We start from the raw sequence: 17,681 nt of genomic DNA on the forward strand, positions 1-17,681 counted from the left end.
CACTGCGAGTAAACTAATTTGCATATCTGGAGGAAGGGAGTCGAAGTCGCTCCATTTCCGGGCCTCTCGTACTGGATTTTTCCCAACTTTGCCAAACTTCTGGGACTTCGTCACACTTCTTGAGGAGTTACCGGGGTTCCTCGGAAGGATACGGAGACATCTGGGGCCGCCTGTGAGATTCGGGAGCGTTGTTTGCGGGGGAAGTTTGTCCGTGTGCCGTCGGTTCTTCAACACACGGACCACCGTCCATTTTCAGTTCGCCGTGCGGGCCCAGCTTGAACAGACTTGGCACGGGAGAGTGGCCGTCCCACCATGGAAGCTATGGCGAAATATGACTTTAAAGCCACGGCAGAAGACGAACTGAGCTTCGCCAAGGGCTCCATATTGAAGGTAAGGCCCAACCACTGCCGTGTCGCTCCAACATACCGACATTTCTCCGGTATTTCACAGAACTGCAACCCCAGTTTTGTTGTGTTGTCCAGCTCCTCTTTTTTACTTCCGCAATTTTCCAGTCTCTCCAGTCGTTAACATCGACATTCACCCCTCTGTCGACACCACCTTAGTGTGTAACACTGTTTTATGATTTATCATACACCCCCTGGCGTTTTAAAACGCAGTAGATTTAACGCTTGGCCTGAAAATAAAAGTTGAGGGAACATTTTCGCCCTCCCCACTACTTCCTGGATGGGGAGGGCGAACAGCAGACAACTCTTGCTAGGAGTTCGTCTTTTCCACGAAAGCCTTTCTCGCATCGTCTATAGACATGGAAATACATCAAACAGACAATTCCACTTGATTGATCACTAGTTATGTAGTCCATGAAAACAGTTTGTTTTTAAGCTAATTAAATCTAAATAATAGATAGGCCGGGTGTTGTCTTACTGTGGTAAAACGGGTCTGACTCGGTCAATTACAGTGTAATAAACGGCGTGGAACTCTCAATTAAATAGCAGCATTTTAAAGAAAAATTTATCTGGAATTTGGAGCATTCTAACGATATACGCATATCCTTTTTAAATCTCGGTGATTATCATTTTAGTCATTGTAGTTTCCAAGTTGTGTCATTTTCTTGGCACTTAGAATAATTCAACGCAGATCTCAAATGTAAAGTTGGTATACATCTATTGTTTTTCGCTGCAAAGACATATTATAGGTGTTTTAGTACAACTAATAGTAATGTGTGGGACCGCGTGGCGCAATCGGCAGCAAGTTTGACTCAGGCCCAGAAGGTCCTGAGTTCGAACCCTGCCGTGTCACCGATGTTGTGCCCTTGGGAAAGGCACTTTACACGACTTTCCTCACTTCACTCAAGTGAAAAATGAGTATTTAGGCTACAAAAGTCTTCAGCAAGTTGAAGTTGGTAGCCTTAAAACGAAAGAAGAAGAAGAACGCTAGCTTCCTAACCCCCCTCCCCCTTCCCCCTTCCCTCTCACTAACTTCAAGTGTCAATATAGTGTGAGACAACATATCTACAGACAGCAAGGCTAGTAAATATTTTGGCTGAGGACATCAGATACTCTTTACACACAGAATGACAGATACTTGTGTCTGTGCCAGTGGCTTGTGGTCAGTCTAGAAGACAAACAAATAACTAGGAGCTTTGGACAAGTATAAAACGTGTGATATGATTACGCTGTTATATGTTAAACTAATACTCACTATCTAATAATAGTATGTCAAGTCAATTCAATAGTCTTCGTGTGAATGTTCCTGTGGTCTTGAATATTCACTTTGTTTAATAAATGATTGTAAAATGGACAGAATACTAGGTTTTCCCATTCAACTTTTGCAAGTTGTTTTTCACATAATCTCAGTCTCAGCTACGGGACGAGTGAAGTGAAGTGAACTAACTGCAAACGATTGTACTGTTGTAGATGTAGACAAAAATGTCTACATCTACATGTACATACAAACATGCAAGAAGATATTATTTTCATAAGATTTACATAAGGAAGATTCTACAAGTATTGTCTTGAGGCCATCTATTTGTTACATTTATTATGATATTTGGTATACTATAAGAAGTCATAGCAGATTGGCAAACATTATGAAGGTATGACAGAGAGATAGTTGTGTTTCTGTGAGCAGCAGTAGTGTTTACTAGTACCTTGTTTATCAGCCCTACTGTGTGGGAAATTCACTTGTGTGTGCCGTTGTTTATTCATGACTGACTCAAATCGGTCAGCAGGCCACTTTTCATAATGGACTGGACATGTGTAGGGTTTGACATTCATTGGTGCACCGTGCACCTAACCTAAGAATTATGATTAGGTGCATATAGAATAAACCTTGATTGCAAAACCCTATTTAAATCTGCTCCTCTTCAGAATCTAAAATTCTTTGGCTAACTGACACTTTGAAAGTTTAGCAAGGTTTTTTTAACATCAACTTTATATGATTGTGCTGTTTACTTGTGTATAACACTACAGTACTTTAAAGTTGTTTTAGAAATGTTTGCTTAAGTTATTTTGCATAACTGCTGATGTCATACTTTCATCGGTGAAAAATTTAAATTTTAACTAACTAAAAATTTATATTAAAGCATATTACATTGTGTATAAATCATAAGCCATATATTTGATATAATGGCTAGTTGGGTAGCAGGGCTCTATATGCACGTACGCAAAATGATGACTTTGACTTTATTAATATTAATCAATACAATGAATACACAACCGCAAATTCATATAGATTTATCTATATCACAAAATTGGGTGTGACTCTTTTCACAAATTTAGTTGCAGTAAACAAAACTTTTGTATTCCCCCAGGCTAAAGTTTATTTGTAGTAACCATTGAGGGGTCAGTGTTTTGGTATGATCTCAGCATGTAACAATCTCGTTTGACAACCTTTAGTCCATTTTCTTTGAAATGCTTAAAGTAAATACATGGGGCATTGATTTAGAGTTTGAGATGCTATTGTGTAGTGAATATTGCGTGTTCAGCACTCTGAACTGGAAGTTAAAGGTCCAGGGTTCGAAGCCCAGGGAAAAATGGATCCGTGAATGGGAAATGTAACCTTTAACCCCTTACCTGCTGAGGCAGCCTTCTGGTGCCAGTCTTGTAGTGGTTCCAGTGTCAGGCGGCATGTTGAAGGTTAATCTATAATAACAGACATACGTGCACATGTACATGTGCTAGGTAGTGTGTGTAGTCCAGTGGTTAGCGGCCCCTTCCTCTGAAACTAGAAGCAGTGAATTTGATTTCGGCTGTGTCACTCACTTGTCATGCACACAACTGGAAAGGGTTGCAGTCCTTAGGATGGGATGTTAAGATGTGGTGCACAGTGTTCATTGTAGTCTTGGTAATCTCCAAGCAGAGGTTGAAAATCGTGACCCTTTCCTTAAATTATATGTCGTCTTTTTGTATCAGCCTCCACAGACGGCAAGAAGACAGCATATGAGGAAAAGGTCACGATTTTCCTCATCAACCTCTGCTTGGAGAGGATGTTCATTGTGCTCGTTGAGCAGAGCTGTGGGAATTACATTGCACTATGTCGTACCATATCTCAGTTTGGCATCCTGGAGTAGATATGGGATGGATGTGTAAACTTTAACAGAAAGCTAAATCAATGATTGTAGGCACAAGGCTTGTGAGTCATGCTTATGTATAGAAGATGTATCATCATGACTGACTGTGTGTGACTACATCATAGTAGTACATAGTAAGTAAATAACAAGTTGGACAGATCCTTTGTATTGGATCAGAGAAGCAGGAATGAAAGTAATTTGTTGATTATCTGTTCTCTGTCACCTACAGTCTTGTCATTGTCAATAACACCATGAGTGTTTCCCTTTGCGCAATTGACATACAAAGCTTAGTCAGAAGAGCTTTTGTTACAGTTTGCTGTAAATTGCTCGACCAACAGGTTTCGACCGCTTGATTACTACCCATAGTGTAATAGCTTGATTGTTACCAGTTTGTTCGTCTGTTCCTTAAAGCTGATTTGTACCAAGACTCAGTTGTCAAGAGATACATGTATGATAGAAGAAGTCATTCATAAAAATTTATTCAAGATACACACGTAGTCTTAATAGTTTAAAGGGGATGTTATAATGATCCGGAAAGTGACAGCTTACTTCCTAGCAAGGACAGTAAGTTAACACAAAACTAGATATTTGTCTGTATTGTGAACCTTCATTCATACCAAACAAAATATCATGGATATGAAACAGTACTTGATATCCGAGTGATAAACAGTTTAAATTTTGTACAAAACTAGCACTAACAAGTACAACTTGAAAGACATGTGGACACATTCTTTAGTGTTGAGTTTGACAGTTAGTGTTTGACATGTTACATGCCTGTGTCTGAACACTTCTGGAGAACACATTAAGCACAGGCAGCAGTAACAGGTGCATGGCTAAAATTGTTGCCAGGTGTCACACGTCTTTGTATCCTGGGCTGTGTCTAGCTTTCAAGTTTTTGCTCGAAGACACTTAGAACCAGGTGCAGGAAAAGTACTGTAAATGTTATTATGTTCACGGTTTTTGTGGTGGCCACTTCACTTTGAACTCAAACCACAGCAAACATTTTAAACTTAGTTAATATCTGTACACTAAATAAAGCGCTTACCAACAAGCTTCCAATCTTTGGATCATTTCAACTTGATAAGGATCAGATCTAGAGGACTGATCGAGAGCTTGTTGGTAAGCGCTTTATTTTGTGTACGGATACAAAGTTTGAAATTTAAACATAATGTTGATTACCATCACAGATGAACTTTCATTCGATGAGCAATTAATGTTAGGTCTCCTGAGTCCTGGGTATCTACTGCATTTTGAGGATAGAGGCATGAAAGGAACGTCAGACAGTGTGATATCAGGGTAGTCATGGAGTACCTTGTGCATAATTGAGATGTGTGAAATTTGTTGCGTATACAAGTCATTTGTATGAATAATGTAGGAGGTATGTCAGGAGTGGTGCAATGGCCGAGTGGGTAGAGTGTTCGCCTTGCATTCGGTAGGTCGTGAGCTCAATCCCTGGCCGAGTCATACCAAAGACTCTAAAAATGGTACGTGCTGCTTTCTCTGCTTAAGCACTCAGCACTAATGAGGAAGAGTATGGATGTTAAACACACATCACTACCAGTGGACCAGCCCCCTGCTGTAGTGGCTTGCACAAATGTGTGGCCCAAGGGCTAAGGAAATGGAAATGGGCCCCACGTCCCTAAGCATCTGCACAGATGCACGGGCAACTTTCACTTAAAGTTTAATGTCACTGAGTAGGTTTGGGGATGTAACAATGTGCATGGTTTGCAAGTATGCGGTAGCGCCATAGACTGCAGTCAAAGTGTATAAATGAAAAATGCTCGCGGTGGTTTTAAGTTCGCGGTGAAGTGGCCACTGCAAAAATAACCCCGAACATAAAACCACCGCAAACATTTCTGCATTTACAGTATATCTTTGGTGTGAATGTCAGCTGTGAGAAAATGACCAAACCAATTGCAAGCAGCAATACCCCAAACAGCACATGTCCTTGCGTATACAGTAGAGCTATAGTTTATAGCCTTACCATAACCAGTGTTGCTGTCCTCAGAGAGTCAGTGTCAGACACTACATTGTACGTCGTCACATACATATAAGTACAATGTACATGTAAGGAAATGTTATCGCTATAAAGCCTGAGTCATTTTACTAGAGGGTGATCACTTGGGACCGTACAGCGACCATTATTGGATTTGTGTGACACTTGCATCCATAGTTGGAACATGACGCAAAATTTTGTTTGCAGTAAGATTTAACACTAACAGACAACAAAATACATGACTATGATTGTATGAAGTCTGTTGACTCATCTGTCAAATCTTGCGTTGCTCAGTGAATGCAGCCTGTAGTGAAAAGGTGCTGAAAGGTTCTAGCTTGTAGATGTGTGGTAAGGGCATTAAACTAGCTCCTGCAGTTCCAAAAAAGCTGCTGGGGGGGGGGGGGACAAACTTACTCCACTTACTCTTCTGTCCCTTCTGTCTGATGAAGACCTACCCACATGACAATCCATTCAGGCCGTCTTGAGTTATGCTGTTCATGTACATACACACATAAACACACGCACACACACACACACACACACACACACACATACACACACACACACACGCGCGCGCACAACTACACACACACGCACACACACACATGCACAACTGCACACACACGCACACACACACACACACACACACAGTCACAGTCATCTTGGCAGAGGCAATAAATGTGCTTGATACAAATTTCCAATTAACAAAAACGATTTTCAATTTGCGATAGTCTGAGTGTTTCCTATAAGACAAGGCATGTTTACCCCCAAATGCTTGAACATTTGGGCTACTTTAACATATTATATACAAAAATATAAGAGCTGGTGTTTGAGTGTAACTGTTTTGTTTTGTTTGTTTTCCTTGTCCCCAGATTCTGAATCTAGAGTATGACCAGAACTGGTACAAAGCAGAGCAGAACGGGAAGGAGGGATTCGTACCCAAGAACTACATACAGATGAAGCCACACGAGTGAGTACATTTACATGTTTTCCCCTTTATCTGTCAAACCTGCTATGTTGTGTATAGTGGAGTGGATACATTCCTCAGCTAATTATAATCAACATCTAATAGCACCTCAGTCATCCCTCAGTGACACTTCTGGAGCTGCATAGTTCAAGTTTCTGAACCATGGTTGCCATGTTTGTTTGTTTGTTTGTTTGTAAATTGCATACATGGTCAACTGCCTTATGTAATGTTTAATCCACCAACTTTCTCCGAGGGTCTATCAAACCACAGCTGCCATGCTGGTTTGTTACATTATACATGTAGTTTTTGTATATCTATGTATCAGATCACATGTACAATGTTGAACGGTGTGTTTGCATGTGATGCCACAGTCATCATGCTAGTTGGTTGCCTTTGAGTTTGACAGTGTATGGAGTCTATGGCCAGATATATATGCAGTTTTTCTAGATCCAAAAATAATTGTTAGAAAATAGTATAGGATGTTTGAGAATTCTTCTTCATGACCAGTCATGTGAGTTGTAAATGTTTCTGTAGGAAACAATACAGGGCTCGAAATTCATTTTTGAGATTAGGTGCACTGGTGCACTCAGCTTAAAAAATTGGGTGCACCAAAAATTTAAGTAGCTTGTCAGAAAAACCTATTAACAAAAAATAGTTACATGCCACCAAATTCTTAAACAAGTACCATGACAGACATTTTTATTTCTTTCTAACCCTCAGATGTTCAAGAATATGATGTATACTAGTACACTTTGATATATTTCCATACATAAACCTAAGAAAATATTTGGGTATACCCTGTGCACCCACAGAAAATAATTGGGTGCACAGCTCCAATTTTGGGTGTACCTGGGTGCACATGCACCCAGTATTTCGAGCCCTGGAATAACATATTAATAACATCATTAACCCATAGCTATAGTCATGTGTGTACGCAAAAACATGAATGAAGACATAGATTATATTTGAATGCTGTTGGGAATCTGACTGACACACAAAATACAGTTCCTTCCTTGTGTCGGAGCAGAAGTTGCGTCTCCTCTGACGCAAGTCTACGTGTATATGCGTCGATGTACGCCAAAAAAGCAGTTACTCAAGCAACTGGATATGGTTTTGGAAACGGTCAGACGTTTCGGATAGAATCCACTATCCTTCGTCAGTGACACTGAAGTGATCTGGAAGAAACAGGTCTTTTATACTCTAACTATGAATGAAGACAATTTCAGATGTCCAATAGGAAACGTTGTCAGACAATTCAGACTGAAGACAATTTGGATTCCAAAGAAAACCAAAAGTCAAGCTGAAGACAATTTGGACGTGTATATGTTTCCCTGGGTGGAAACTTTCTGTGTGTTTCCTTTTCTGTTTCCTTCAGTAAGGCCACACCAATTTGATTAATTGGTACTAGGAAACACATGTCCCTATTTTTCCAAAAAAAAAAGAAATAAAAATATCACCACACTTTCCATCGGCAAATTTTCAACACTGAATTATTATGATGCCTTCAGCAAGTGTGTTGAAATAAATAATTAAATGAAGAAAATTATCATTATCTTCAAGATTATCCCAGACGTTTTCAAGTTTTTTCCCAGTCTCTCAAGTTTAGTTTGAGAACCTGTAGACAATTGAATTTTGGGACCTAATTCCTGAGATAGAGAGAAGTCACTTTTGCATCGTCAACTACAGTGAAATGGCAATTCGAAAAAAAAATCTTGAAAGTCTACCAAATGACCTAACAGTCCAGCGTGCAAAATACCACTTGCACATTGCAACCACTTTTTTCTCGGTGCAACTTACTTCTAAACTCAGGTTGCACAGTGCGCAACCTACTCTCACCTCTCAAATAGAAGTACCCCCTGGAATAAAGTACCCCCCGGACAAATCTTCAAAATCTAATAAAAGTACCCCCTGGAATAAAAGTACCCCCCGGAAAAATACCAAATTGACATGTAAACTGTGCCCATGCTACTTCAGTCCAAGAGAAGATGATAAGCAGGTAGGCTCTTTTTATTTATTTATGCCTCAGTACCATATCAGTTATTTTTTTTTATTACCATATCAGTTAATTGTATAAATAATGAACAGAATAATTCCTATGTTATTGCACATATTTTCTTTATCTGAGTGTCACACCATCAACAAAGATTAAAATAAAAGTAAAAAAATGAATGAAAATAAAAATTGAAGAAATAAAAAAAGAAGTTTATTTTATAATCATTGTTACAAAATAACATTTTGAAGAAACATTCCAACTTAGAATACCTTATTCACCACTTGTGCTATTTTCAATGTTGCAGAAACCAAGGTCATAGACACTGCCCCCTATCGAGAAATAGCGGTACTGCAGAAAATATATGATTCTCTCGCGCATTACCGCGAGATTCGGCGTGAGTTGATGAATCCAACATGGCGGATCTTTTCGAGGCGATTGAACGCTATGCTTTGTTTTGGAATGATTTTTTCGTTGCTGGAACATTAAAACAAGTTGACTACGGGTGAAAAATAGTGGAAAAGTATTGGTAACTTTTTAATTTGTTTGGTTGGTGGTTAATTTCTGTGTTTTGATAGAGAATTTACGGAAGTAAGCGACTGTGTGTGTAGCATGTGACCTCAATGTTTTCGTCTTTGTTCAGCGCAACATTTCAAGATTTTTGGAAGGTTAAAGATGGTTCAAAACGAAAAGGATATATTTTTTTACGAGTCCAGTGCCGAATCACTTGTGTTCCGGTATTTTTGAACCTGAACAGAAACGTTTTTGCAAGTCCAGAACTGGTCCTGCGTACCGGTACGCATCCCTAGTTATGTTTGGGTCATAGCGCTAGCGGCAGGGAAATCCGCAAAGCCTCGTCCGAAAAATAGTGAATATTAAGCAAAAATACAGCAGAAAAATGGGCAGAAAATACCAAACTTTCAATATTTTTGGGGTCCCTGGTTAGTAAAGAAAGCCCCAATTTGAAAAAAAAAATAAACGTACCGTCTAAAATAAGGATGTACCGGGTGGATTTTGAGGCAGAAAAAAATAAACGTACCGGTACGTTTATTTGAGAGGTGAGAGTAGATTTTGAGCCTCAGAACTTGATTTTGTTGTCAATTTACTTGAAAGAAAAAAATGGATCGAGGCAGCTTCGTTTTATATTAGCCAAACATGTCAGTAATTGCAGATTCCTCAGCAGATGAACATTATCGGAAGAACAGTGTTAGTACTGTTACTTGATTTTTTTGTTTGAAACAAACATGCTTATATGATAGTAAAGGTTATGTAATGTATGTATGCAGGCATTGTACCTTTTTTTTCCAGAAATTAGTGAATCGTAGGTGGTGCATGTTGAAATTCAGATGTGCAACCTAGTTTTGCCCCAGGTTGCACCGTATTTTGTACACTGACAGTGGGCACCTGTACTTTCTGCCTGAGTGTGTGTTTTGTAGTTAAGGTCAGTAAGTTGTGAAGAATGTGTTGCCCGAGGCAGCATGCAGGTAACTGTCTTCCTCACTTCCTGATCAGTCTTCCACCGGTCTGGCTGGCTGGCCAGGAAAAAATGTTGTGTTTCCTGTTTCAGTCCTGAACAGACCAGTTATCCTCCTGAGAAGATTTTGAGAAAAATGTCCCAGCAGTTCCAGAGCAATCTGCTAGGGGACCCAAACATACACCACCTATTCCTTATGTCACAAGCTTGCTATCTGCCACCAAAAAATCAAGACCATAGCACATCCAGGTCAAAAGATACAAAAAATTTCTGCTGCAGTACCAAGGTCACATACAAACACCTTCCCACAAAGCAAATATCCTGGCAAGTCATGCAGAGGTGTGACTCCACTGCCCATCCAAAAAAAGTCAAGGGTCGGCAGGTTTTTCTAGCATAGGTAGGGAAACAGGAAACATAATTTTTTTCCAGGGCCTGATTGGCCAGGAAAACCTGCCGCATCAGAACCAAAACAAACTGAAATGTCCGGAAACTGGTTTTCGGACAGGATTGATGATAAATATTACATTAAGTCCAAACCAGTTTAACATCATTGAATGTTGGTTTTTGTTTGACGTGTATTACCGGTATTCAAGTTTCGTTTCAACCGCTATACTTAACCACTGCAAACACTGCTTTTTCTCCCTACCACAAAATTAGATTGTAAATTGTTACTGACATATACTTTGTCTGATGTTTACCTCTTCCCTCATGACCTCAGTAAAAAGCGGCCTGCAGGCCAATTTGAGCTTTCATGAATAAACAAAGGTTCAAACAACAAACAAACAAACAAAATCCCTGCAATGCAGTTACAATATCCTTACTTTTGGATGCAGTCTTTGGGGTCATGTTCAGGTGAATCTGGCCGTTGCCATGACAACACCATCAGGACCAGGGACCGACCTTGCTCTCTGTGCTGTAACAGGACCCATCAGTACCATATTACATTAGCCTGATGTAATCTGGCTTCAACATAGAGGCATAATCACATTCAGGCCGGCCCGCGGGGCAGATTGGGAGAGAGAAATTTCCGACCGTGCCACGCCGGGGGGGTTCGTTTCTATTGTCCTGCACGTAGGGATCGGATTACTTCACGATGAGTCGTAAGAAAACTCTCAATTGTGGAGTGATTCAATTATGTATCGTCTTTATGTTCCTGCAGTCTGTTCTGTTGTATTTTCAGTCCCAATTTATTTCCCTTTTTCAGTTTTTGATTCTAAAAATTCAAGTATTAAAAAGATAAGAGATCAAGATGATATTTTGAAAACAAAGGGGTGCAGTAAAAAATTAAATCTGACTTCATGTATATTCATAGAATGACTGTTTTCATTTTTTCGTACCTTTGAATATCATAATGGTTACCATTCTTTTATGCATTTGGTGTTAAGAAATGTAAAATCCTCTTGTTGTGTGTGTTCGCAAAATTGTATTATGCGAAATTTTGACTGTAGCTGTGTGGAATTGTTTGTGAAACTAAAAGCCTGAGCAAAGAGTACTTAGTAATTATATTTGGAAGGAAGCAAAAACAGTTCTGGAGTGGAAAACAAATTGGAAACGGATCTTCATAAACGGATCTCTTTAAAGCATGTTTTCCCTTTCTGACTAACGTGGGTGTAGTTAGAGCTTAGATAGCATACTTATATTAGAATTGGCAGAAGTTTTAGCAAACAGGGATTCATATCAGTGTACAGCATTATCTCTGAACTAGGATTGGTCAACTGTGTTTTAATATGATACCCTCTTCAACATACATGTAACGCATTAGCAGCTGTGCAGGCAATTGTTGCAGTTTATTTATGATGCTTTAAATAACAAATACAATGTTCTGTGCCAATTTTTAAATTTCCATGATTAATGATGCAAGGTAGAAAAGTTAAGAGATAGACATTCGAAAGTAATCCATATTAAATACTTAAGTTCACAACCCTAAGCGACTAGTAAGTGCGTGCAACTTGGTCTTTTGAATCTTCAATAATTTATTAGAAACAACAGAATTTACCAGCCATCTCAAAGCTCCAGTCTTGTCCAACACTCAAATTGAGTTGACCAAGAACCTTAGAATAGCTTTGGTAATGCCCTGTCCAATCATGCCGCAGGGTCCATGGGGTTTTATCATGTTGTTTTTAGCCAAGTTCATTAAGTTTTATATCCCTGAAGGGGGGTTAGGAGTAAAGGCATGAGTGGGGTCAGGAGTGCACAGCGAGGTCAAGTTCAGGGCATCTATTTCAGGGTGTGTAGAGGCAGGAATAGAGTCTGTGGTCAACACTGAGACGGAGTGTTTAGTCTGGCTGTAGGGTTTAGGTTGGGATGTGTACATGTGGGAGCAGACTTTTAGCCAGGCAGGCATACAGTCCTCTGACAAGCATGAAATTCTGATTGACCAGGGATGCTACAGGTCACATGTGGCCTGTCTGACAGTAAATTTGCTTCATTCCCCCAAAATTGCAACTCAAAATGAGGGAAATAGTGTTTCAGAGAGTTATAAATTTCAAAACTTTCTAAGTGAGGATGTCCCCAGGCCCCCTACAATACTCGCGCCTGCAGCGCTCACCGAGCAGCAAGAAATTTGGACACCCTATAATAAAATTCTAGCTGAAAGCCTGTGTAATGTGGGAAGCTTCACCAGCTACAGTATTCAGGGCTCGAAATACCACCTGCATTTGCAGGTTTGTGCGGGTAAAATTGGAGCTGTGCATGTATTTCTGGTGTCTACCTGCACCTAGCCTGCACTGGTCCATGTAAGGGTTTAATACATAAATGTCCTGTGATGTAGGTGTATATGTGGATTGGAATACCATAGTATTAGCTGCATTGACTTTTACCACATTAATTAGGCCACACCGATTTAATTTCTTGGTTCACGGATTCGCTCGCTCCTATTTTTTGGGAAAAAAAATAAAAATAAAAATTACTACTCAGCAAATTTTCACCATTAATGAAACCATTCACCAACTTTCTGGTGTAGCAAATTGGCCTTTATATTATAAGCTCCTTAAAGTGTGGGTACAGGTGCTGTTACTGTACAAAAATAGTGTTTTTGTACTTTTTTCAAGCTGAAAACTTTTGTTCTTAATGTTTTGGATTAGCCGTTACCTTTACCCCAACCATTTTACAACTTTTATTTTTATTTCGCCCTCTCGTTCCATATTTTTTATGAAAAAATCCGTGAACCAAGATATTAAATTGGTGTGGCCTTAAAGAAAAATAGCAGTGGTTCCTGAACACTTCTATTATGACCCATACTTCCTAACTTCAGAGTGGTGCAGGTACAATTTGTCTGGTGCAGGTAATTTCAAATGTTACCTGCACCAGTGCAGGTATGCAGAAAAAAGTATTTGGAGCCCTGGGTTGGGATGTGCACATGTGCAAGGCTATACCAGTTACAGTACTGGAAATGCGTTTAAGTTTGTGGGGATTTGAAAACGGAGTGTTCACAGTGGTTTTCAGCTGGTGTAAGCCCTACAAATTACAATAGTCCCATACTGTGTATTGTAATGAAAACATAGACAGACAAGAGAGGTTGGATGTGTGAGGCCATACCAGTTATTGTACTGTAGACGTTTGAATGTGGGGATTTGATTTTGTGATTATAAGGATAAAAATGGAGTGATCATAGTGGTTTTCAGTTCAGTTTTTTTCTCTAGCAGATTGATACCACTTTACCTGTTCTGGGATAAAAGAGTCATGGCTCTGTTTTTATGTTGAACTTATATATACAGACTGTATATGGCCTCCTTGGGTCAATATTGACCATGGTAAACCCCCTAAGTCACATCAGCCCTATAGCTTTGGCCATGTCTGAACACTCTCTGATCTTGAAAATATTTCAATATCATTAATTAATTGATATCAGTTCAGAAGATCAACACGATTTAACAAACCCTGAAGGAAAAGTCTGTACCTCTTGGCACTTTCATTTTCAGGGTTAGGGAGTGAAAGTTTTGCTCTCATCTAGTGTTTTCATGCTGTTTCATTATTCAGTTTTTCATTTTGAAATGTCAGAAAAACAAGGAAATAAATTCCTGTGGCCTATGATAAGGAAAACTAAGATATCTTCAATTTAAATTGTTAATATCCACACAGAGGTCAGCCAAGACTGCCTTGTGTTTATAAATAGCCCTTTGCCTAATGACTAAGTACAGGTTATCTGTACTCTCCACCACTTAGGGTAGCACAGTAGACTGTACTAACGCACTCGTGCTTTTGTCCCATTCCATTAGTACCTACAGAGAGCAATATTGATCATTCATTAAGAGCCTAATTAGCTTAGAGAGGATGGGTTTTCTCTGATACTCACTAACGACGTCCTACAGTCAAAACGTAATGGCCTTATCAGAAGCACTAGATTAGATTTTCTATTAGAACGAATAGAGAACAAGAAAACAAGTTTTGTCCTGCAAATGTTGTAAGCATAACGTTATGTATAATATTGTGATATGATTGTGAGGTTGAATAACATGCTTGACTGATCAGTTTTATTTCAGGTGTACTATTTGTAGAAGAGAATATCATTTGAGGTCATTCACTGAGTGTATTTTATTCCTGAACTTTGTTTGAACCCTTAGTTTTAAACTATTAGTCATAAAAAAACTACTAGGCTTTAACTAGTTTAAGCCAGGCATGTGTCAAGGCGCTTTTCTTAAAACAACAAAAGATTGGATGCACTTGATGCCCTTACACTGGGGAGCAGATCCTCTGACAAGTATGAAATTCTGATTGACCAGGGATGCCACTAGGTCTAATCTACTGTGCCCTCTCTGACAGCAATTTTGCCCCTCAGGATACCATAGAATCCACCATTTTAACTTTAAATTCTCAAAAAGTTTGCACCGTGGAAGGTGGATGCCCCCAGTCACTCACAAGAAATTTGGACCCCTATAATAAAATCCTAGTTAGAAGCCAGTGAAAAACTCAATTGAGCCGACAGGTTGATTATTTATGAGGCTAAAAGTGAGGTGGTAAGGGTCAGACAAAAAATTTAGATGCAGAATGATTACATGATTGAATGCATGAATTCAGAATTTGCAGTGATTCCCAATATAGTAAGCCAGGGTCATTTTGCCTTGCCACATTTTGCAGGCCCTTGATGTCAATAATCTTTCTTCAACGTTAGAAATATGTCAGACTCTGAAGATAGCAGGTATTGTAAGCCCTTAGTGGTCGTCAGCCATTCATTTATCTAGGTGTTAATGAAGGCAAAACATAGTTGATGTCTGTTTTTTCAGTCTGTCGTTGTTTGCTTTTTTAAAGAAATTTTCCTTGCAATTTTCGACAGGTGGTTGGAGAAGGGCAAGGCTACGTTGTATGTGTCTGATGCAATGTTAGGGGACAAAAGGATATTGTTGTGTATAGCTGTTTTTGTTGTTTAGGTGATTCCACGGCAAAATTAGCAAACAGATGATGTTGGAAAAACGTTGTTTGTCTATTAATTTAGATTGTTCTATGGCAAAATTAGAACTTCAAGACTGATGGCAAAGATAAACATTATTGTTTACCTTTTGTTCATATTTATTTATTTATTTGTTTAGGTGGTTCCGCGGCAAAATTAGCAGATGGCAGAGGAAAAACATTATTGCTTACCTGTTGTTTGTTTGTTTGTTTAGGTGGTTCCACGGCAAAACTAGCAGACAGATGTCATTGGATACTATTGTTCACCTGTTTTGTTTCTTCGTTTAGGCCACAGCAAGTAAATTTTATGGATGACATCCTCTGCAGACGGCAAAAATAGTGAGATTAGGCGGGAAAAAAAACAAGATGGGTGAAAAAAAACAAGATGGCTTAATTTTCAAAATATACGCACTAAACGTAAAAAAATAATTGAATTGACGAAATATGGTATCACACCCTACATGGCATCTACTTCTGTATTCAAGACGTGTACTAGTGTAGTAAAGGTGACACCAGTGTGGTAGACTGGTATCACTTACCAACTTGGCAACAACATGGCTTCCATATTGGGGTCACTTTTACAGCTATCTAACTAAATTTCTAGTTTCACTTCTATATATTATAACTACAGTCATGGCTACCTGGCTAGTACAACTATTAGCCTGCAACACAACATATTTGCCCATTTTGGTACTTTCTCGTCATGTTGACCATCTCCGATGAAATTCTGAAATCAGGCGAAAATTAATGCGCACGCTGATGTCATCCATAAAATTAACTTGCAGTAAAAATAGCAGCTGCTGAAGATGGCCGATCAGAAATATAATTGTTTATCTTTTGTTTAGTTTGTTTATTTGTTTGTTTGTTTAGGTGGTTCCATGGCAAAATTAGCAGACAGATGGCGGAGGAGAAACATTATTGTTTACCTGTTGTTCACGTTTGTTTGTTTGTTTGTTCAGGTGGTTCCACGGCAAAATTAGCAGACAGCTGACGAAGGAGAAACATTATTGTTTACCTGTTTGTTTGTTTGTTTAGGTGGTTCCACGGCAAAATTAGCAGACAGATGGCAGAGGAGAGACTAATGAAACAGGAGATGGACGGTGCCTTCTTGATACGGGAAAGCGAGAGTTCGCCGGGCGACTTTTCACTTTCAGTCAAGTAAGATTCACTTTTTACTCTGAGACTCTCTTTATTCGTTAAGCTAGGACAATGAACAACTCAAGTCAACTTCGACCTGTTTTTCAGGCAGTTACGATATCAACAATTTTTAAGAAACACAGCAACAATAAATCATTGTCTTACCATGTTTTAATTGCATTATGAATATCTGATTGTTAATGTCAAGAAAAAAAATGTCAGTCACACTTTGAAGAGTTGTTCACACTACATTGTGCGAGAAAATTTGAAACAGTACAGTAACTATGATTGTTTCGCCTTGTCCTTTGACATTAGATTATGTTCAGAATCAGAAAACAAGAAAATGGCCACTAGCTTTCGCTGGCTCTTACATGGCTTTCAGAGATTTTTGAACCCAAGGTTATAGTTCGAAGGCCAACGTTTATTTTAGGGCTAAGTGTAACACCTGGCTTCCCTGGTTTCCAAATGGTTGCCTGAGATCAAATGACCTTAGGTCAGAGTTCATGTCAACTTTTGGTACCTGTCCCCTTATATGGTTACCAGTTATGACTGTCACAAGTAACTGGATATGATTTTGGAAACGTTCAGACATTACAGATAACATCACGTGTCTTTCGTCAGTGACGGTTGTCTGAAATGTTTGGTTGTCTGACCATTTCCAAAATCATATCCAGTTATTTGAATAACTGCTTTTTGGCATACCTTATTACCTGGATGTCTAACCTACATTGACGTACCAGAGATGAGGACTAAGGTAACTCTTATTTTGCGTCTTGTATTGCAGGTTTCACAAGGAAGTGCAACACTTCAAAGTTCTAAGGGACGGAGCGGGGAAGTACTTTCTCTGGGTCGTCAAGTTCAACTCCCTGAACGAGCTAGTAGAGTATCACCGGTCCTCCTCCGTCAGCAGAACACAAACCATCTTTCTGAAGGACATGGAGACGAAAAAGGTAACACTGACAAAACGTTTGGTATATTGAAGATTTTCCACTGTCATGCAAAATTTGCTTACCTCGAATTTTCAGTCGCACTTCCGTCGACCTTCTTCAGGAGTCGCCAGGCATTTATGATTCATTACTTGAGTCACGTGTCTCTAAGTCACGTGATCAGAGTAACTGAATCATCACTCCTGAAAAAGGTCAAATTGAATGTAAGTGCAACTGAAAATTCGAGGTAAGCAAATTTTGGTGTTGTGTGATAGTG

General features: G+C 39.2%; 1 protein-coding gene across 1 annotated transcript; it reads left to right on the forward strand.

Annotated features, from left to right (window-relative positions):
* On the forward strand, positions 1-17,428 carry LOC118428890 (growth factor receptor-bound protein 2-like; the record flags this gene model as incomplete). The annotated part of the gene is given in 4 exon segments (XM_035839168.1): positions 1-390; positions 6,398-6,495; positions 16,377-16,499; positions 17,263-17,428. Coding segments are annotated over 4 exon segments (465 nt in total), but the record flags the coding sequence as incomplete, so codon positions are not given.
* Positions 17,429-17,681: the final 253 nt, after the last annotated feature.

Source organism: Branchiostoma floridae, chromosome 13 (assembly GCF_000003815.2).
Source record: "Branchiostoma floridae strain S238N-H82 chromosome 13, Bfl_VNyyK, whole genome shotgun sequence".
Taxonomy (NCBI): domain Eukaryota; kingdom Metazoa; phylum Chordata; class Leptocardii; order Amphioxiformes; family Branchiostomatidae; genus Branchiostoma; species Branchiostoma floridae.